The sequence below is a fragment of the Leucoraja erinacea genome, chromosome 3 (genome assembly GCF_028641065.1).
Source record: "Leucoraja erinacea ecotype New England chromosome 3, Leri_hhj_1, whole genome shotgun sequence".
NCBI lineage: Eukaryota > Metazoa > Chordata > Chondrichthyes > Rajiformes > Rajidae > Leucoraja > Leucoraja erinaceus.
Window position 1 is genome coordinate 29,695,578 of NC_073379.1, and position 24,076 is coordinate 29,719,653.

The window sequence follows — 24,076 nt, forward strand, 5'->3', positions numbered from 1 at the left end:
TACCCCCTACTCTATTTTCTCCTTCATTGGTAATATTTTGATCATTTGTTACAGCATCCTAAACTTGGCCAATCCTTGGGCTTATTTCTCTTTCTGGTTACTTCATAATTCGCACAGTTGTTTTTCAATGCTTTTCGAACGAAAATGCTGAAGTTACTTAGCGGATCAGGCAACATCTCTGGAGGACATGGACAGCCTATATATTTTAGGTTTTGAACGTTCTTCCAACTTCTCCAGACCCAAAAGTCACTTATCCATGCTGCATACTGAAAAGGGGTCCTGATCCAATACATCACTTATCCATGTCCTCCTGAGATGTTGCCTGACCTGCTGAGTTACTCTAGCACATTGTCTTCTATGCAAGAATGCAGCATTTGAAGTTCCTTGTGTCTCCTGGCTGGATTACTTTATCTATTAAGTATTTATTTCTCAATCAAATATTATTTTTTTGAGAATTACGAGCTTTATGAGCAAATTCTTTTGATGTTTGTTATGTTTATGTTGTTAAATGTCTTAATATAATTTCGCAACCTTCTGAGACTCTTTCGGTCTCACACCCACACAAATGGCTTTATTTCAATTCATTGTTCTAGTATCCAACTGAAGAATAAATAATATTGTGTTGAACTGTGATTATATTTCCCTGGAGAATCTCTTTCCAGTTTCTAACTAATCCTCATGCATTACTTAAGTCAATGTTAAACTCGATTTTTATCTGATCCCATGATACATTTTTCCAGAAAGCAATGTACATTAAACTCTACAAACTCATCCGTCATACTTCTTTCACCATTTTGATTTGCCCTACGTGAATATTGATATTCCATGATTATTGCATTATGTTTTTACAATATTTTTATTCTTTGATCAATCCACCCTGGAGATGATACTTTAATCCCTATAGCATTGTTCAGCCCTTGTTATCTCTGAAGTCCGTGAACTTATGAATCCTGAATTTTTAAAAGAGGCCCACAGTTGACAGAATCACAGGCACGATAAGATTGACCCTTTACCACACTTTAAAGGGCACCCAAAGGATTTCTGGGTCTGCTTCCCTTCACGTCAAAGCCAAACTTTCATTACAGCCTTATGTTGGAAATCTGAAAGGAAAACAACAACTATAGAAATAAGGATGCAGATGCTGGTTTACAAAAAAGGACACAAAATGCTGGAGTAACTCAGTGGATCAGATAGCATCCCTAGAGAACATGGATAGGTGACATTTCAGGTGAGGACCCTTCTTCGGACCGATTGTGGGGGATAGAAAGCTGGGAGAGAGGAGCCAGACAGAGCGTGACAGGTAATAGGTGGACACAGGCAAAGGTTTTTTTTTGATGGGCAGAGAGGAGCCAGACAGAGCATGACAGGTAATAGGTGGACACAGGCAAAGGTTTTTTTTGATGGGCAGATGGTTGGAGCAAAGGCCTGAGATAAAAGCAGAAGGTGTGAGAAGACTTGTTGAAGAGTTGCAAATTGTGAAGTTAAAGGAAAAGGAATATAGTGTGAGAGGAGTCCAGGTGGGACACAGGGGAGGGAGGGAGAGAGAATGGGGGGGGGGGGGGGGACATGGACAGAGCAGGTGGATTATTGTTCATAAGATGTCTGCTCCAGAGTGCAGCATTCCTACAGCACTGCATCTGAATGTCTGAACCGACTGGAGATCTACGAGGGGTCTAACTATGTCATTGTTTTTCTTTTGTGCTGGGCATACAGTACCATTCTTTATGACTCTACATTTCTTTGTGACCAGGATTCAATCCAGACCTTGGGTGCTGTCTGTGTGGTGTTTGCATGATATCCCTGCATCACATCCCACAGACATGCACGTTTGTAGGTAAATTGTCTGCTATAAATCACCACTCATGTGTTGGTAAGTGGTAGGATCTGGATGGGGTTAATGAGACCAAGATTCCTGAGATGGCACCTTCCAAACCCATGATCTTTGCCCGCTCGAAAAATCAGAGCAACAAAGGCATGGAAACATCCCTTGGAATATGCCCACCAAGAGGCACGCACACCATCCTGTCTTGGAATAATATCACCGTTCCTTCACTGGTGATCGTTTGAAATTTTGCAATTCTCGTCCTAACAACTATGGGACCGCATTGGTTCAAGAAGGCAGCTGACAACTCACCAGCATCTTCTCAAAGACAATTAGGGTTGGTCATTAAATGCTGGCTCAGCCTGCAACACCCACATCCCTTCAATAACTATGTACCGGTAAATAAAAGAATGTGAGATTAAGGTAGGATTACTCACGCACTCTTTCATGTCCCCTCGCTCTCACCAGCGCTCTCGCCCGCGCTCTCTCACGCACTCTCTCATGCGCTCTCTCACGCACTCTTACGCGCTCTCTCATGCGCTCTCACGTGCACTTTCACGCAATCTATCACTCTCTCACGCACTATCTCCCTCACACATTCTCTCTCTCACACACTCTCTCTCTCTCACGCACTCTCTCGCTCTCCCACGCACTCTCTCTCACACACTCTCTCTCTCACGGACTCTCTCTCTCACGGATTCTCTCTCCCACACACTCTCTCCAATGCACTCTCTCTCTCTCCCAACGCACTCTCTCTCTCTCTCTCTCTCTCACACGCACTCTCTCTTTCACACACTCCCACTCTCGTTTGGACCTGTTACACCATGTGCGTGGGAAGATATTGTTCCACTATAAAAGAGCTACCAGGCAGTATATATTGAAGATGGTTTGTTTCCGACATCTGGTTTCTGGTTTCACACAGATATCTCAAGGCTTATCTAAAATAGAATCTGCATGCTAAGAATATGATTCTTCTCCATCTGCCTGTAAAAACCCATTAAGTTATACAATGCCACTTCACAAAAAACATAAAAAAATGATGTAATAAAAGCATCTGGTATTGATGGGGCACCGCCCCAACACAGTGAACTGTAATCCAACACAGTTGATCTAGACCCCAACCCAACACATGGCACCTCATGAACTATACTGCAGCCCCAACACTGAACCAACACACTGAAATAAAAACCAATGAGAGGATTTTTCTGTCAAAAGCAGCTAAAAATTCGATCTATAGTCTTTGGGTTTTGGAAGAATGAAGGGAGATCTTATTAAAACAAAGTAGCTGTAGTTCCTTAAGGGGCACAGCGGGGAAGATGCTAAATGAGGGGATATCATTACAAGATCTGGGGTTTGTGATTTAAAACTGAGATGCAGACAAATTTCTTTCTGCAGAGATTGGTGAATCCCTGGATATTTCTATCCAAAGGCATTTTGGAGGTTAGATGATTGAGGATATTTAAAAAGGAGTAAGATAAACTATTGAAAGATCAAATCCATTGTGGGTTATGAGGTACTGGCGCAGAGGTGAAATGAGACTCTGGGAAATTGGGCACAATCATATTGAATGGCAGGCCTGAGAGCCACTCGCCTGTTTCTGTTATATTTATATATTCTTTTCCTTGCGAGAGAGAATTGTACCCAATGCAAGCAGTTGTATCCAAATACGTATCTAAACACTGTGCAGCACATGATGAATTGTACCACAAAACAGTAACCAGTAACCATAGCACAGTGAACCTTGCCCCAAAAGAGAGTTGTACTTCAAAAGAGAAATCTATACAACGACACAATGAGCTGTACCACAACTCAGTGAAATGGATCCCAACATGTATTCTAATATGGTAAACCTTATCCCAACACAATGATTTGTACCTCAATGCAGCGCACTGTAGCATAACACAATGACATGTACCCTAGCATTGAGAGCTATTCCCCAACACAGTGAACTGAACCCTAACACAATGACATATGCTCTAATGTGGAATTCAGATACATGCAACGTGGTGTATTTTGGTAAGAGAAACTAACATTTACTATCATTTACTTGCACAGTAAATGATAGAGCCCTAGGGAGTGTTGTAGAACAGAGAGACCTTGAGGTGCAGATCCACAGTTCCGTGAAAGTAGTGATACGTGTGGACAGGATGGTGAAGAAGACATTCTGAATGCTTGCCCTCATTGGTTATTGTATCGAAGATAGTAGTTGAAATGTCCTGTTTCAGCTGTATAAGATGTTATTAAGCCACATTTAGAATTCTATGTATAATTGGCATCACCCAGCTATTGGTTTAATGTCATTAAACTGCAAAGGATGCATTGAGATTTATGAAGATGTTACTGTGTCCGGAAGGTTTAGGTTTTAAGGATAGATTGGATAGCCTGGGTCTTCTTGCTCTGGAGCAAAGAAGGTTGATTGATAGAGTGCTGAACCATGTTGGGATTCAGTCCTTAATATGTTCATGAGGAATGTAAATAAGGTTAATAGCCACAGTCATTCCTGCAGGCCGGGAAAGGTAGAAGAGGGAAGTTTGCAGATAGGTATGAGGCAGGCCAGTTATGGGGAGCCAATGAATGGGAGATGCAGGTAGATTTAGGAGGAAAGCTTGTTGTTCCACACCAAATAATTACTTCTAGTTTTGAGGCCTGATATAATGTTATGGTCAGTTAGTCAGAGATAGTGTATTTTATAGAACTGACAGTGCATTAGAGGAACTTAGTAGATGAGGCTTATGAAAGGAAAAGGCTTAGATATGTCGAGTTAGCAGCAGAAGTTGAGCAGCGAGGATGGAGAGCAAGAGTATGTCCAGTAGAGGTGGGTTGGAGTGGTTTCATAGCGAGATCGACCACGCTGCTATTTGGAAACCTAGGAACTCGGGGACAGAGTTTGCATCAGGCTGTAAAGCAGATGTCGGAGTCTAAAACTAGACAGCATAGATTTAGGGTGAAGTGGGAAATTATTTAAAAGTGACGCAAGGGCAACTTTTTCACAGAGGAGGTTTTGCATATTTGGAGCGAGCTGCCAGAGGAGGTGGTACGAGTAGATACAACATTTAAAAGACTGTTGGGTACATGGATAGGAAAGGTTTGTAGGGAAATGTGCCAGGCGCATGCAAGTGGGACCAGCTAGTTTGGGCCAAAGGGCTCCATGATTATGGAAAGCTGTCCCCCAACACAGTGAACTAAATCCCAATACAGTGTTCTGTACCCCACCCAACAGTGACATGTATCTCAACATAGAGAACTGTATCTCAAAATAATGAAGCAGATCCCAAAACAGTGAACTTCAGCCTAGCTACGTAAACTCGACCACAGCACAGGGACCTGCACCTAAACAGTTGAACTGTCTCAACACAGTGTGCGATACATGGATACAAGGGCCTGAAGAATGGTTCAGATCCAAAATGCCTCCTATCCATATCCTCCAGAGATACTGGATCCTCTGAGATATCCTCTGAGTTACTCGAACACTTTCTGTCTTTTTATTTACACTGAACTAAACTCCCAATATAATGAAACACAGTCAGCTACAGCCATACCACCACAAAGTGAACTATATCGAAACACATTGAACTGTATCCAAACACAGAGAATTTTGGCCAACACAAGGAAATGTATACCAAAATATGTGAATTACATCTCCATTGCAGACAAGCACAAGGAGACAGATCACCAGCACAATGAGACTGCTTTCCAATGTGGAGGAATGTAGTCCAAAAAAAATCAACAACAAAAAAAAACCCAATGTAAAGGATTCCACCACAACTCTGTGATCCTGAATACAAATATTAAGGACTGAATCCCAACATGGTTCAGCACCTAAACCCAAGGAAGGAATTTAAATGGAATAGTGGGTGGAAATGTCTTGCAACAAGCAACCCACTCTGACCTGTTCTCAAATTAGATGCTGCATTACTCAACCTGCATGGAATTTATATAAAAATGTGAACCAAGCCCAGAAAAAGTATTTTCACCATTGGATGCCTATTTAAAAATTTACAGGATTACATGTGACATTCAGCATAGAACCAGGCCATATGGTGAAAGGTTAGTGCGAGGAGATGGGAATGCAGAGATGAGGTTACAATCAGGTCAGCCCCAATCCTATATAAAGGTGGAGCAGGCTTGTTGGGCTCATTAACCTACTCATGGTCCTAATTTGTATGTACCCAGTCCCTCCTGACGTTTATGGTTTTTTTAGGAGCTATATAACTCCGAGAGCCTCTCCTTGGGTGTAACTAAACTGTTCGTGTCAACCATTGCTTGTGCGTGTGAATTCTCACTACTCTTTGGGTAAAAAAGTTTCCTACAGATCCCCTGTTGGATTGGCAACCTCTAGCTATGCTCTTCTTCCTCAGAAATGGAAATGTTTGCTCTGCATCTACTCTATTAAAACCCGATAGATCCTGGGATTTTACATTGTCTACTTACCATCAGTTTGATATTTTAGTCAGACACTCCACAGAGGCGGATATTTGATGTAAAATACTACGTTAAATTTGCCACCAGTAACATGACAGCTATGGGTGTAAGATTGTTATGGAATCATGCTGTGTCTTTACAGACCATGACTATTCCCTCTCCCTCTCTCTGCAGCCTTGTGTATTTGATACCCACTTGTTGTTTAACAATTGTTTTATTCGAGATGCTTATCCTCTAAGTTCAATGACTCATTTAAAGATTGTAGCATTGCAGGAAAATATTGGTATTGACATATTATAGTCATGTGCATCCAATCAATCACACTATACAAACCATACACAGGTGCAAACAAGTAGTACAAAGAGATAAATGTCAGAGTACAGAATATGGCATTACAATATAATAGCATAAGAGTTGCAGAGAAAGTGCAGATGAGAACAAAAGTGCAATGGTTGCAATGAGGTAGTGGGAATGTAAGAACACCTTTAGGTGATGGGAGGACCATTCAGTGGCCTGATAACAGCAGAGAAGAAGCTGTTTCTGGATCTGGTTGTACGTGTTTTCAATCCTTTGTATCTTCTCAATGGAAGAGGGGAGAAGAGGAAATGATCAGGTGAAAATAGTCCTTGGTTTTGTTGGTTGCTTTCTCGAGGCAGCATGGTGGAGATAGAGTCAATGTGGGGAAGCTGGTTTGTGTGACAGAGTGGGTTGCATTCACAACACTCTGCAGTTTCTTGCAGTATCGAGCTGTTGCCAAACCAAGCTGCGATGCATCCCAATAGGATGTTTTCTTCAGTACATTGACAACAGCTAGTAAGAGTCGCTGTAGACTTGCTGAACATTCTTAGTCTGTTGAGGAAATACAGGCATTGGTGATCTTTCTTGACCATGGCTTAACTGTGGTTGGTCCAGGGCAAATTGTTGCTGATGTTTATGCCTAGGAATTTGAAATTCCCAATCATCTCCACTTTGGCAGTATTAATGTACATTGGGCTATTTAGAATGTATCCTTGCGGGGCACTGGTGTTGAGAAATATCTTGTTGGATGTTTTGTCACGTATCCACTCTGATTGTGGCTGATAGATCAGGAGGACAAGGATCCAGTTGCAGAAGGCAATGCTGATTCCTAGGTCCAGGAGGTTGAAAATAGGATTGGTTGGGATTGTGGTGCTTAAGGCGGAGCTATAGTTAATTAACAGGCTACTGATGTAGGTGTAATGCAGAAGTTCCAGCAATGAGTTAACGGCTAAGAAGACGGGGTATGCCATGGACCTGTTGCAACGGTCGGAAAACTGCAGTGGATCAAGACTGCCTGGGAGGCTGGAGTTAATGTGTGTAATGTAGGTATGTTACAAAACCTACCTGAATCGTCATTGGGAATCTGCCCTCAGCCATGTCCGCGATTTTGGCGCTGTTTGGAGGGGGCGGGTTTAAAACGCAATTTTTACTAGGCTGTACTAATCGCACATGTTCAGCCTAGTAAATCATTAACGAAAAATCGCTGCAAGACCCGGTCGCAAAAGGTATTATTAGTTTTATAGGCCTCGATAATATAGTTCTAATAGTTTTAAAATTACTGTCTTATTCCGCAACCTCTCGCAGCCCCAGGGTTTTATAAAGCAAACAATTAAAGGTATGTACCTTATTTTTACATTAAATGGGGCATATATATAACCTTGTATATCAAGTTATCTATAGCGAGTAGTTCATTTTGGGCTTTTTATATCCCGCAGTATTTTTCTCGGCATTTGAGGGCACTAATCCAGCGCGATATCAACGTTCTAAACCAGGCGTTCACATGAACCCACTAGAAAGCCGATTTAAATGGGCATTTATTTACAGCAATTGAACACTAAATTCCTTCCATTTGGCCTATAAATTAATGTAAATTAGATATAAAAATCATGTTATATTGTGAATTATTTGTGAATAATCTTTGGACACTTAGGCTATTTAAAAATGTTAATCTTTCCTTAAGAAATGGGCTTTTGACTATCCAAGATCACAGCTTTTTTGTAATGTCCATTGAAAATCAATAGGGAACAAGATGCTAATTTCCGAGTATGAAAATGGCCATAACTTTTTTAATACTTGAGATATGAAAGTGAATTTAGTGTCAAATTAAACTTATTGTTATGCTTTATCTGATGGGATAAATTGCAGACTTGATTTTTAAAATCTCAAAATTTTGTAACATTGCTATGTAATGACCAACTTCTCGAAGCACTTCATCATTGTGAATGTCAGAGTCACTGAACAGTAGTATTTAAGGCACACTACCTTGCTTTTCTTTGGCACTGGGATGATAATAGATAAACCTGTAAACTAATTTTGCTTAGGTTTGGGTTGAAGTTCATACTTTCAAACAACATAGAGTATAATTTTCCGTGTAAAGGCACTTCCATCGTGATGAAGCATCTCATTAATTCATGATGTTAGTCAAGATATAGGCTGATTCTTTGTAATCAGGTGTCTAATTATATTCAAGATAGACACAAAGTGCTCAGCGAGTCAGGCAGCATTTCTGGAGAAAAAGGATGGGTGACGTTTCGGGTCGGGTCCCTTCTTCAGACTCCTCAGTCTTAAGAAGGGTTCTGATCTGAAACACCACCAATCTGTTGTCTCCAGAGATGATGCCTGACCCCCTGAGTTACTCCAGCACTTTGTGTCTATCTTCGGTATTAACCACCATCTGCTGTTCCTTCCTACACATCTAATTATATTCAGCTTGTTGCCCAATACTCAATATAGATGTACTGAATTGTAGACCTGAGGGAAGAGCATGATGTTTACAGGTTATGATATTAATTGTGGAACGCAACATTATGCACAGAACTATTTGTTCTGCTGCTCAATGGTCTTACATGCAAACTGTAGAGCTCTGTGATTTGGTCATTTCTTGGGAAGCCAACACTCAGAGATGTGGGGAGATATCTAGTGAATTAGTTGATCAGGAAAAGGGAAGTACAGGGAGTGGCAGGAAGTAGGATAACCTCTCTACTTTTGTATTCAATTTCACTGGCAATAGATTATACCATTTTGTTCATCTTCCTGACTACTTCTGTACTTGCATATGAACCTTTTGCTGATCATGCACTGGGCCATCCAGATCCTTCTGCACCTCAGATGTCGACAATCCCTCATTATGTAGGAAGGTGCTGAACCATTTCCTTGATCAACATATGCTTTGATCTGTCCGTTTCACACCTTGCCCTTTATATCTCTAGTTTCCCTCTCCCCGATAATTCCACTGGGTGGCGCCAGCAATGGCTGCCTTGCCAGCAGTCTGTCTCGTCCTTTCCTTCTTTGTTTTTTTTTAGTGTGTGTTAAATGTATGTTTTAGTGTTCTTTAGCTTGTGTTATATGTGGGGGGTAGGGGGAAACTTTTTTTAATCTCTTACCTCGATGGAGGTGCGATTTATTTGTATATCGTTTCTCCGTCCATACTGTGGCCTAACATTGAGGAGCTGGCGGCCTCTGCTGGAGTCTGACTTCGGGAGCTCCAACTGCGGGAGCCTGCGGGACTTACCATCGTAGAACTTGCGATCCCTTTGCCAGAGATCGACCTTGGAACTCCAATTACAGGAGTCTGCGGACTTTAACATCGTGGAGCTTGCGATCCCTGGTTTGAGACCGATTGCGGGAGCTCCAATCCGTAGGAGCTTCGACCGCCCCAACGCGGAGGCTTCGATCGCCCTGACTGCAGATGGTTCGACTGCCCCGACTGTGGGAGAATAAAGAGGGAAGAAGATTAGACTTTATTGCCTTCCATCACAGTGGGAATGTGGGGAATCCGCTGTGGTGGATGTTTATGTTAACTTTTATGTAGTTGTGTGTCTTGTTGCTTTTTTTAGTATAGCTGTATGGTAATTCGAGTTTCACTGTACCTTAATTGGTACACGTGACAATAAACTGACCTTTGAACCTTTTTGACTCAGTCTGAAACATAGAAACATAGAAAATAGGCCCTTCGAGCCTGCACCGCCATTCAATATGATCATGGCTGATCATCCAACTCAGTATCCTATACCTGCCTTCTCTCCATACCCCCTGATCCCTTTAGCCACAAGGGCCACATCTAACTCCCTCTTAAATATAACCAATGAACTGGCCTCAACTACCTTCTGTGGCAGAGAGTTCCAGAGACTCACCACTCTGTGTGAAAATTGTTTTTCTCATCTCAGTCCTAAAGGATTTCCCCTTTATCCTTAAACTGTGGCCCCTTGTCCTGAAGAAGAGTCTCGACACAAAACATCACCTATTCCTTCTCTCCAGACATGCTGCCTGTTATTCCAGCGTTTTGTGTCTATCAAGGTGTTTCTTTTATTTATTTTTCTACAGAAATGGACAATTTCACAATGCCTTGCATTATTCTCCATTTGTCAAATCTCTGCTCATTCACTTGACCTATCTCTATCTTTTATTGCCTCTTTGTCATCATCACAATTTGCTTTCTTGCCTTACTTTGTCTCATTCACAAATTCAGCAACTGTATCCTTGTAATCCTTGAGACACACAATTCATAACATCTTGCCAACTCGAAAAAGAATAAATTATGTCTACACTCTGTTTCATTAGCTAGACAATTTTCTATCCTTGATGACATGGTACTTCCTCCACTATGACCTATTATTTGCTATAATATTCTTTGATTTGACATCTTATCGAACACCTTCTCACAATATAAATATAGAACATCCACTGGTTTTCCTCATGGTCTGAACAAAGTTAATCAATTTTGGTGAAGGGACTGGATGAATAAAGGTGATGTATTTTTGGATCTCCATGCCACAGATGTATATAGATAAAAAGTTGTGGGACTCTTTTGTGGACACTGAAATTCATATTTTCTGAAAATAATTCTACTTTCTGTAGTGAAAATATATTTTCATGTGAGCTGAATTGAATGAGCTGTGTAGTACAGTCAAGCAGTATGAATTTACTGAGGGAATTAAGGCTGAATCCTGCTCTGAGCTTTGAGTTGGAAGGCAGAGGGGCTTGATAGCCACTGAAGCAGATAATGGCCATGACTGGAGAGTGCATTGAGGGTAATTAAGATTCACTGAAGCTTTGGAAGTGGCCAGTAGGGAACAGAACCATGTGATGCATGAGTGCTTTCCTAAGTACAGAGTATAAAGTGTTGGCGTGTAGCTGCATACTTTTAACATGCCAAGATTGGGGATCACATTTCAGCTTGCCCTATTCATTGCATACCTTTCAGTATTAAAACCAAGTTATCATTCTAAACATCATGAATATTGAACATCAACTGATTTTGTTCATCTGTTCCGAATAACAGCTTCGAGCCAATTAAAGTAATGGATTTAAATACCGTAATTTGCCCTTTTATATTGTCCTAATTTAACAATGATACAAAAGACCAGCAAATACCCTCAGGCAGTGAGACATGGCTTGTATACTAATTCCAAACTTGGTCTAATGCAGAGAGGGAAGCGATGAGCCCCAGTCTGAAGTCGTGTGGATTCTGGGTTCCTCAGTAAAAGTTAAACAAGGGGGAAACAATGGGCTATCCTGCCGCAGTGCAGAGGAGAACTATTGTAATCCTAGGAATGCTGACTTGTTACAGTGAAGGGAAAATACTGCTGTTTGCAATTAAACTATGGTATGTACTTGGAAAAAGTGTTTGAATTTGTTTGGACGAATGGGTAGTTAAATTCTCTACAGGTAATCCTGTGTGTTTTTAAATAAATTAGACTGCACCACCTGCAGTCTGCAGGATTTAAATCATTGTGTCGATTCAATGTAAATGATTTGTTAAACAAAAGCTTTATTTTACAATTGTCTCTGATATTTCAGTCCAGATTGATCCATGTGCAAATCACAGAGTTCCCTTTTGGCGAGCTGCAGTTATTGCAATTGGTGATTATTCTGCCTGCTGTGAAGCTGTTGCACTGCAGCCTGGTGTAATGTGTGGTGCGTTCACCTGCAAGCACCTGGGATTATATTCACACAAGTTTTGTCTGTTTTGTTGCCTATGAAAGTTATTATGCGCCCCCACTGCTTGGCTTTTCCAATGATATTTACGGGTGACAAATGTGACCAATAGAAGCCCCAATCTGTGGCTCATTACTCACTCTTCAGGAAGGCCCCAAGACCACCTGTTGGCCCCACGGTCTTGAATTCAACAGCTGGTGAAAATGGCTTTGGAGCAGAACGATAGGAAGCGCCGTGCACAAAATCCTCTCAGCTCGTGAAGCAATATTCTGGAAGAAGTGTGCAGGGTGGGCGCGGCAGCAGGGATATACAAATGCTCAGGTAGTTAACCCTCCCGCAGATCATGCAAGCAAGGACCAAAGTATTATGTCCAAGTGGCCGGGTTTACACATTTTCAGAAGCAAATCTTTGTTACATGGCACAGTAACTTGAGGTGTAAATACAGCGCCGTGTGACATAGACGAGACTAACGGACGTAGTCGGTCAAGGACACAGTGCACACTCACCTTCTGATGAACAATTGATGCTGGTCTTCATTGCTGGTCTTGCCAGTGACACTCAGATCCTGAAAATTCATGAAAGAAGACAATTCACTGACCTTGCAGCTGATGTATTCCACTAGTGCACTGGCATGGCCGTAACTGCCACAGTGGAACCTGTGATGGATACCCCACGGCGACATGATCCATGCTCCGTAACAATGCTGCAAAATTTCACCAGAATTGTGTGACATCATGCCACGCACGCCTAAAGTGGAAATTGTGTTAGGGTTGCAAAGGTGACTCATTGATAAATCATCGGCCAGAATTCCAGAACTAAACAACTGTCAAAAAATCCTGTAATGTGATCGACGTACTGAGAGAATGTGTTTTAACATCTTCAGTTATCAACGTCTTTAGTCCATCTTCGTAAGCCTCATTCCACATCTGCATTATAGGTGGAGTTCGGTGAAATGGTGCAAGGCCAGATACTTAGCTGGAGGTTGGGCCACCTCCTGGAGAAGCTCCTGGCCTCGGCATGGGGACATTTCCCTGAGGTCTGATTGTGGTCTCAGTGAAGGATCACCCATCAATCATGCCCTTCCAGGTCTTTGGGATTTTCTGACTGTGCCATTTTCCACAGGTCAGTTAGTTCTGCTAATTATATTCCATATCTAGCCATACGATATAGAAGGGCGCTAAAGCTCATGAGTCATTTAATTAACAACCATGACTCAATGTTTTTTTACTTCTGGGAAATTGTATCTGGGTGACAGCCTCAAGCCACTGGCACAAATTACTTTACCACTGACATTGTATTGTGAATATTTGGAATCCCTATTCTGATTTTCATTAAGTTAATTCCACTCACACAGTGTGACGATTGAAAGCTAAGAACGTGGGTGCATTTTGTGGATCTGCTGCCTCACACTACAATGACCCTGGGTTCCATCCTCTGACCTCCAGTGCTATCTTTGTGTTATTTGTACATTCTCACCGTGACTGTGGAGATTTCCCATGGGTGCTCTAGTTTTCTCCCACACCAAAATACGGGCAGTGTTGCAAGCTAATTGGTGAATGCAAATTGGCTCTAGTGGAGTGTGGCGGGTAGTTGATGGGAGAATGAAATGGGATTTGTGTAAGTGGATGCGGGATCAGTGGGCCGAAGGGCCTGTTTCCATGCCAGAAGACTCTAAGGTGTTTGAACTCTCCATGCGGGACTGGCAGCATCTCTGGAGAGAAGGAACGGGTGATGTTTCGGGTCGAGACCCTTCTTCAGACTCTCCATGCTTCCTGCTTCTGATGTATTTTATGGTTTCAAATTTAAAATCCTTTGCTAAGTTCACATGTAATTATCTCTATTGTTGCGTTAGGTACTAAAAACAAATTGCCACCAGGAATTCAAAGTCGGGCTTCTTCTGTTGGATGAATGGAATTGATGATTACCTTGGTTTAAAGCCTACAACCCTGTTACACAAGCCATCCATCTTTGGGCCTCCAATCTGAGATACTTTGGAGCTCTGTAGTATACTGCATGTGTTTCCATTCACCAGGTTGATTCCTGGAATGGTGGGTTTGTCCCTTGAGGAGAGTTGAATCACACTGGCCCAATTTATCTTAAATTTGCAAAAATTAGAAGTTTTCCATTGAAATCACACAACATGCTGATGGGGTCTAATGTGGTAAATGCATGTATGGTAATTCTCCTGGCTATGTATCTAGAACCTTGGGGTTTAGACACTTCAAATATACATCAATCATTCAGGACAGAGATGGACTCGTAGAATCAGATTCCCACAGCACAGAAACAAGCTCCTCTGTCCACCATATCCACGCTGAACTCATCCGATCGGTTTGTATAATTCTACGCCCTGCCTCTTTGAGCATCTGTCTAAATGTTTCTATAACAGTAATTATAGCTGATTCCACCATCTCCATCAGCAGCAAGTTCAATTTATCAACTCCATTTTATGTTAAAATACTTTATTCATATCCCCATTAAAACGTATTTCTCTCATTTTTAACCTATGCTCCTTTGCTTTTAATACCCCTGTCTACTGGGAAAAGACTGTCTATTCTGTCTATGCCTCATAATGTTTATACTTTAGTCAGGGCACTGAGCCTTCTTCTCTCCTTCACTCCAAGGAAAATAATCCCAGCCTATCTAATCCCATTGTATAACTAAAGCCTTTCAATCCAGGTAACATTCTGGTGTATGACCTCTTTACTCTTTCCAGACCAACCACATCCTTCCTGTCACATGACGACCAGAACTGCAAGCAATATTCTAAGGTTACACAAAAAAGCTGGAGAAACTCAGCGGGTGCAGCAGCATCTATGGAGTGAAGGAAATAGGCAACGTTTCGGGCCGAAACCCTTCTTCAGACTGATCGGGGCGGGGGTGGGTGGGGACAAGAAAGGGAAAAGGAGGAGTAGCCCGAAGGCTGGGATGGGAGGAGACAGCAGGGGGGCTGAGGAAGGGGAGGAGACAGCAAGGACTAACAAAATTGGGAGAATTCGATGTTCATGCCCCCGGGGTGCAGACTCCCCAAACGGAATATGAGGTGCTGTTCCTCCAATTTCCGGTGCTGCTCGCTGTGGCCATGGAGGAGACCCAGGACAGAGAGGTCGGAGACGGAGTGGGAGGGGGAGTTGAAGTGCTGAGCCACCGGGAGGTCAGCTTGGTTATTGCGGACCGAGCGGAGGTGTTCGGCGAAACGATCGCCCAACCTCTGCTTGGTCTCACCGATATAGATCTGCTGACATCTAGAGATGTCAACTAGAGAAGCAATATTCTAAGTTTGGTTTAAACAATCTTTGGTAACCTTGCAACACGACTTCAAAACGTTTATATTCATGCCCTGATCCATGTAGGCAAACATGCCATGTGCCTTCTTCACCACCCTCTCTACCATTGTCGCCACTTTCCGGGCACTGTGGACTTGAACCTTTTAAGGAATCTAATGACATGAATCCAGAGATGAGAAGAAATTCCGTAACCTAGAGTACAGTGAATCCTTAGAAATCGCTATCCAGTAGGATTGTGGAGGGTCAGTGGTTGAGTAGATTCAGGATAGTGACTGATAATATTTCCTCATTAAGGAGATCAAGACCTATGGGGATAGAGCAAGAAATTATTTTTGTGCAGACTCAAATGGCCAAATGGTTAACTGTTGCTTCTATATCCTATGTTCTTTTATTAAAATTTATGCTTTTCTCCTTTGTGGATTTCTTATTTTATTTTTCTGATTATGTTTGTTCAAATGCAGCATTATGCTGTGTGCAAATGATATTACTATCATGATGATCTACAAACTGCTGTGGATCCTCTGCCCCATGCTTAAAGGAACAGTAGGCAAAAGCAGCAGATAGATAAGCATTTCATCAACCATCCTCGTACATTGGCACACACACCCATGCAGGTTCTGCTCCAACCCTATCTCAACCCAGACCCACCCTGCACATCACCCATGTACTTCACCACCACAGCCACCCTGACAAACCTAACCCAACCCCTCCCCACATCCAAATCCCGCTCCAAATCCAACCCCTTCTCTGCCTCAAACAATCCCCACACCAATCTAAACCCATCCCATACCTCACCCTATTTGTCTAGCACCTCAACCATCCCCCCTACCCAAAACCACCCCACCTCATATCACATCCCCACTCTAACCCAAATCCACTCCCCCCCCTCCACCCATCCCACTTCAATCCTATCCCCAACCCAAGGTGAACCCCTCATCATCCCAATTGTACCTCCACTCCCACCGCACCTGCACTGAACCATTACACTCATTGTCTTTCCTCTTCAGTGCAACCGCTAGTGTGGAGATTAAAACACAGAACAGTACAATACAGGAACAAACCCTCCATGCCACAATGTTAGACATAGAAAATTGGTGCAGGAGGAGGCCATTAGGCCCTTCGAGCCAGCACTGCCATTCAACATGATCTTGGCTGATCATCCAAAATCAGTACCCCGTTCCTGCTTTCTCCCCTTATCCCTCGATTCTGTTAGCCTTAAGAGCTAAATCTAACTCTCTCTTGAAAACATCCAGTGAATTGGACTCCACTGCCTTCTGTGGCAGAGAATTCCACAGATTCACAACTCTGGGTGAAAAAGTTTTTCCTCATCTCATTCCCACATGGTCCACCCCTTATTCTAAAACTTCTTCTTTCGTATGGCGTGCACAGCCTAAAGTTGTAGAACAACTTGTTCTATTTGATCTTATTTGATTGTGCATGCCAGGTTGATTGCAATCGTCGAAACAGGGTGGACCATGTGAAGGTTGCAATCACCCACCCGATTCTTAAACTGTGACACCTGGTTCTGGCCTTCCCCAACATCGGAAACATTTTTCCTGCATCTAGCCTGTTCAATCCCGTAAGAAGTATATATGTTTCTATAAGATATCCTCTCATCTTTCTAAATTCCAGTGAATACAAGCCCAGTTGCTCCATTCTTTCATCATTTTGTCAGTCCTGCCATCCTGGGAATTAACCTGGTGAACCTACACTGCACTTCCCCAATAGCAAGAATGCCCTTCCTCAAATTAGGAGACCAAAACTGCACACAATACTCTAGGTGTGGTCTCACCAGGGCCCTGTACAACTGCAATAGGATGTCCTTGCTCCTATACTCAAATCTTCTTGCTATGAAGGCCAACATGCCATTTGTTTTCTTCACTGCCTGCTGTACCTGCATGCTAACTTTCAGTGTCCGATGTAAAAGGACACCCAGGTATCGTTGCACCTCCCTTTTTCCTAATTTGACACCATTCGCATAATAATTTGCCTTCATGTTCTTGTCACCAAAGTGGATAACCTCACATTTATTCACATTATACTGCATCTACAATGCATCTGCCCAACCTAGAGAAGTCACCCTGCAGTCTCATAGCATCCTCCTCGCAGCGCACACTGCCACACAGTTTTTGTTCATCCGAAATGTTATGCCAAGTTAAACTAATCTCCTCTGCCTGCCCTATTATCTGCATACCATGTGCCTATCTAAAAGCCTCTTAAATGCCATTATCATATCTGACAAACACCACTTCTTGCAGCACATTCTGGGAACCCACAGCCCTCTATAAAAAATCTTGCCTCGCATGAATGACAAGATCTGTGAATATGATGTGATGGGAATTTTATGTGTTAAAAATTTAGACATTGCTCACTTATCAAGCCTTAGTCACTGGATTTAATTCATTTGCATTGTTTATTCAGAAACCTTACTCGCAATGTTAAATATTTCGCCTGAAAATTAAAACCCCTTCATGGAAGAATGAAATCCCAGAGTAAATCCTGATCTCTAGCATTGGGAACTAACCTAATAAAATGATGAAATTATGCACATTAAAGGACGTGAATTGATGATGAATGGTGCACTTATTGTTAGAAAAACAATTTCTTGTTATTCTTAATTGTGCCTAATCTACCTTCAGGGCTAAAAACCCACCAAGCACTCAATCTTAGCATAAAGCCGGAGATGCAGTTTTCTCGGTTGCTGTCTCCTTTGGTATCTGCTGTTTGAATATATTGAGACAAAGGTTGGCCTGTGTGTTTCAGAGTTGGCGAACAGCCCGCTCAGAGGAGGACGTAGGCTCACAGTGGGATGCCTGGGGTCAGTGGAGTGAGTGCTCGCGGACCTGTGCTGGAGGTGCCTCATACTCACTGCGGCGATGTCTGAGCAATCGGTAAGTTCCTCCTTTCCTTTTCTTCATTGCTTGTTTGGGCTTCATTGATGGCAGTAAAACCAGTTGTCTGAAGTAGGGTCTCGACCCGAAATGTCACCCATTCCATCTCTCCAGAGATGCTGCCTGTTCCGCTGATTTACGCCAGCATTTTTGTGTCTAGCGATGGTTTAAACCAGCATCCAAAGTTCCTACCTACACATTTTGTCTGCCCCAATGCTCTGACTGGCTTCATCAATAGAAGGCACTCCTGGTGCAGGAGCTATATAAGGGGCCTCACTGTGAGGAATTGCCAATTCACATCCACCACAACCAGAGAGCAGTGCTGAACTACTATCTACCTCTTTGATGACCCTTGGACTATCCTTGATTGGACTTTGCTGGCTTTAACTTGCACTAAACGTTATTCCCTTACCATGTATCGATTGTAATCATGTATTGCCTTTCTGCTGACTGGTTAGTATGCAACAAAAACTTTTCACTGACACTTGACAATAAACTAAACTGAACTGAACTACCAAACTGTAACCTATGTCATCCACTGCACTTTACCTACACTCCCAGTTACTTTACGCAGATGGATTGAGCGTCTGTGCCCGATAGCGTCAGGAGTCAGAAGAAAGTTTGGAATCCCTCAACTGCTCTCAAATTTAGGGGTTTGCTGTGGGCCTATAGGTTTGGTACTGCTGGAGGATTGAACCCGTAAGCCGCCCATCGACTGGAAACTAATAACATTGTGTGAAGGCTGGGTGATGAGGGGAAGTTGAAATGTAGTGAATCATTGCCAGGCACTGACCTACTTGATAAGAAGAGTAATATTACATTGTTTTTATAATGCTGGCACCTCTTAATCCTGAAACAAACTGCTGGAATAGAGATATATTGTCCCGACTTCAACCAAAGCTCTGTTGAATATTGGCCTCATTCTAAGTTATGCTGTTTGGTTGAATGAGTCCATGGGTTTTGTTGCCATAGTCTTGGCAACTGACATATTGGGGCAGGAATCCACACCCCATTCCTGATGGCATGGCTTGTGGCTAGAATCATTGCTGCGGGAACTTGCTTGTCACTGGCTGATAGTTCTATATATCTTAATTAAGCTCTTTCAATTTCCACAAAACTCTCCAAGTTACAAATCTATATTACTAAAAGTCTGATCTTGACCACTTCCTGTTGTTCTGTATATTGATTTTAGAAAAAACGCTGCCACTTACGGCTGTGATTTTTGGCCATCTTACTCAGAGTTCCCCTCCCCTGCGCAGGGCAAGATAATTTTTCCCATCGATGAAAAATAAAAGAGTTATTAGTGTTTAAAAAATGTTGAGATTCTCTCTCCTCAAGGCCACGCCCCTTCCGGAGGGACTATAAAACCCGGAAGTATTGAGTGCCTCAGTCAGTCTCTGCAAGATGGGGGAAGCGAGAGGGTCATGTCTCTCAGTCTGAGCTGTGAATAACACTGAACACATATACTAAACTGTGAGTGGTTTTACTGACCTGTCAGTGCCATTAATGTGGTTTGAAAATATAGTTTGGAAATGCTAAAGCTGTGTTGCCTTTGGTTTGGAAATGCTAAAGCTGTGTTGCCTTTGGTTTGGGAATGCTAAAGTTGCCTTGCCTAATTAAAGTTGCCTTGCCCAATTAAAGTTGCCTTGCCCAATTAAAGTTGCCTTGCCCAATTAAAGTTGCCTTGCCTAATTAATTAAAGTTGCCTGGCCTTCTATATAATTATAAGTCTAATCTTGACCACTTGCTGTTTGCACTTTATTGATTTTATTAAAAACGCTACAACGTATGGCTGTGATTTTTGGCCATCTTACTTGGAGTCCCACACCGCTCATCAGGTGCCGATGATTTTTCCCATAGATGAAAAATAAAAGAGTTATTAGTGTTTAAAAAATGTTGAGATTCTCTCTCCTGTCATGAAGGCCACGCCCCTTCTGGTGGGAGGGGGGGAGGTACTATAAAACCCAGAAGTGTGGGCATGGCTCAGTCTCTACAAGATGGAGGAGCAAGAGGCCATGACTTGCTGTCTTTAGTGGCCTTGCACCCTGCTTGTAATGGTCTGAAACTGCACTTGAATTTGGTGGCCTTGCACCCTGCTTGAAATGGAATTTCATTGCACCCTGCTTGAAATGGAATTTCAAGGAATAGCCCTGAGTCAACTGCCAGCCCACCAGCCACGAGTGAGCTGCCAGCACAACAGGCTTGAGTGACTGAACCGCCAGCCCAAGAATCCATTCGGCCCACAATGTCCATATTAGCCCTCTGGAAACCAGTCCCTTCAGTCCACGACACCCATACTAGTGCTCCATGAAAGTCCCCCCCCCCCCCCCCCCCATTCAAATATTTTGAATGCTAAAGCAGGTAGAACTAAAAGCCCAAACTGTAAATTATTTAATGTTATAAAGCTATACAGAAAATTTCAAACTATTCACTCTGAATTAATCAGTGGGGATCATATACCATAACACCTTATTCTTGATGAAATGGTTTCCAGATGTATATTTAGCTAATTATATCAGATTCCACTGGGCTCAGATTAATCTGAACAAGTTTTCAGCTATTCTTTCCCTTCCCATCTATCCCCGTTATCTGTTTGGTCTGATATTTTAGCAATGCTTCCTCAGTAAACACAGGACGAGCCAGGGAAAGCATACATTGGAATACAAGGTGTGACTGGGTTTGTGTGTTTGCGGAGCACTGTGCAAGATAATATATTATTTGCAGATCTCAAACAGTATTGCTCACTCTTTCATTCCCGTCCCGCCATTTGATCCCCTTCCTGCTCTCTGACCCCTGTCCTACACTCTGACCCGGTCACGTTTTCTGTGCTTGTAATTTTGCCCTGTGCTTTATCTCCTATGCCTTTGAGGTCTTATTTCTACTCAGCCAACCTTGCTGTTGTGGTATCTTTTTTGTGTCTGTTATAATTTATGTAGGTATCAGGTTTGTTTGTTATCAGTTGGATTCTGCATCTGATGTTCCAGTGTATCTGCGTTCATGATTGACATTTTTCTTGTCGCTGATGAATGTTGTTTATGATCCATTACTTGTAATTTACTATCGATCTTCTTTGGAAGTGAGAACTCCATGGTTTGCGTAATAATCATCTTTATTGTGATGATTTAGTTCCATTTCTAATTTGCCTGTTAACTTATTGCCAATTTAGGCACAATGTATGCATTTTTGCTGGGTAATTTTATCGTCAGAGAGTCATATGGAACGGAAACAGGCCCTTTGGCCCAACTCATTCATGCTGACCAAGATGCCCCATCTAAGCTAGTCCCATGTTTGGCCCATATCCCTCTAAACCTAGAGGGATTTATATATTTATAAACCTAAAGGAAGGTGTGATCTTCCTGATAGTTGAACATTGTGATGAGAGGTTCGAGAAGCAAAGGTAACAGGAGTTTAGAATGGTGAAGAAATAAAATACAAGACAAGTCTATCATTTACTTTCTACTCACCGAGGAGTTCTAAAACAGTTTACAACCAGTGAAGAACTTCTTGAAATGTAGTTATAGCTGAAATAAGAGAAATATGGTAACTATTCTGCACTGCAGGATTCTAGAGCCAATGGTGTGATAACAAGTGAATAACCTATTTTCGCTATGTAGAACACAACATATGCAATAAGGTATTGTCTGCTTGGTCCATTGAGTCTGCACCTCCATTCACCATGTTTCTTGGTTTAACACAGTGGAAAGTTTTATGCCCTCACACCCTCCTGATAACTTAACAGTACTGTCAAAATTGAAGTAGAAAATGCTGGGGATATTCAGCAGGACAGGCAGCATCAGTGAGAGAGAGAAAAACAGATTCAATACACAAGATCATACTTCAGATGACTACAAGATGCTTTCAGAAGCATCTGCTTACACCTGTACTCATGCCAGCATTTTCCTCGTGCCTCTGCCTGCATGTTACAGTCCTCCTGCATAAAATAACTAGGGGTGAGATGTGGATGCATTTGAATCTCTCGCTTCACCCCAGGACTCAGCATCACTACAGCAATCACCCAACTTCCACAGACGGGTGTGGAGGCCAAGGCAATGGATATTTTTAAGGCAGAGATAGATAATTTCTTGATTAGTACAGGTGTTGGAGATTATGGGGAGAAGGCAGGAGAATGGGATTAGAAAAGAGAGAGAGAGAGAGAGAGAGATCAGCCATGATTGAATGAGGGAGTAGACTTGATGGGCCGAATGGCCAAATTCTGCTCCAATCACTGATGAACTTATGAACTGCATGGTAAAGGTGAGCGAACAATTGTGTTTAGAAATAAATATAGTCCTTTTACATTACATTTTTGGTACTTTTAATGCCTTATTTCCCAGTTGTCCCTAAATGCCTGTGATGAGATGAGCACTTGAAACACCATGGGTTGGATACTGGATAATGGGATTAGTATAGATAGGTACTTGATGGCCAGCACAGACACAGTTGGCCGAAGGACCTGTTTCAGTAATGTGTGACTATGACACAATAACTGCAGCCATGGCTGTGTGAGGTGAATGCTGGGGTGGGCCATGTTCTAGTCAACATTTCAGATACATGACCTTTCAGCTACAGCATACTATTTTTGGATTGATTCGCACTGTGGGATTGGATTATCAAGTCAAGTCGAGTATGCACAACTATGTTGGGGTGCAGGTGCAATAAAAATCTTACTTGCAGCAGCATCACAGGCACATAGGCTCAAACAACATATAATACATAAATTACAACTAAACCTCTGTAAGTCATTGAAAAGATTTTGTGAAATAACAAGACATTAGTTCTCAGCTGCCAATCAGTTTAGTAGATCTGATTGGTTGCAGTGGCCTTTATCTAACAGCAGCATTAAGAATAAATAACCTGCAGTCTGAAGAAGGGTATCGACCCGAAACGCCACCCATTCCTTCTCTCCAGCGATGCTGCCTGGCCTGCTGAGTTACCCCAGCTTTTTGTGTCTGCTTCACATCACTGGACCCCAGTAGATGAGGGCTCAGAGTTACATTTGCATTCAAAGTGGTTTCAGGAGTCCCCTGATAATGATCATGCCCATTGCAAATCGTTTTTTCTATATTCCTTTTTAAAGTGATCAAAGATTTTCTCACTTTTAAAATGAGCAGGATATTATTAATTAATTTGTTAGACAGAAGCAGTGGAAGAAAAACGCTATTTACAATTATAATGTATTGAAATGTTATTTCAATGTAAATTATTACCAAAATACTCTTGTGCATTTTAATCTGTCAATTAATTTGGTATAATTTCCTTAACAATATGCCCATACTGTAAAGGCCCTGCCCGGAGTTCATTCCAAGAGTTCTCCCGAGTTTGCCCTGATTCGAACTCGGAGATTTATGGTAATGGCCACTCGTCGGTACTCGGGGCTCTCGTGGACATTTTTCAACATGTTGAAAAATCTTCACGAGTCTTCCCGTGCTTACCTGCCGTTAGCGAGTCTTCCCGAGTACCTGCCGTTAGCGCTAAGAGACGTCCCCGAGCTCCAACGTACCCGCTACATTCATTCTCCGTGCTTACCATGAGTTTGATTTTTTTTTTAAACTCTGGAGAGCTCTTGGAATGAACTCGTACCATGGGACAGGGCTTTTAAACAATCAAACTAACACTTGCAAAATGAACGAATGTGTAAAATTCTCATTCAGCACCACCTCTGTCAAAGAGATTAAAAAATCAGCCTAAATCTCTGATAA

General features: G+C 42.3%; 1 protein-coding gene across 2 annotated transcripts in view; it reads left to right on the forward strand.

The window, feature by feature from the left end:
• The window catches only part of LOC129695430 (ADAMTS-like protein 1), a 368,144-nt gene that overhangs the window by 207,225 nt on the left and 136,843 nt on the right, over positions 1 to 24,076 (forward strand). For both annotated transcript variants that reach the window (XM_055632373.1, XM_055632374.1), the window contains exon 3: positions 18,250 to 18,377. In XM_055632373.1, the coding sequence (XP_055488348.1) occupies positions 18,250 to 18,377 (128 nt within the window). The remainder of the gene's footprint in view (positions 1 to 18,249; positions 18,378 to 24,076) is intronic.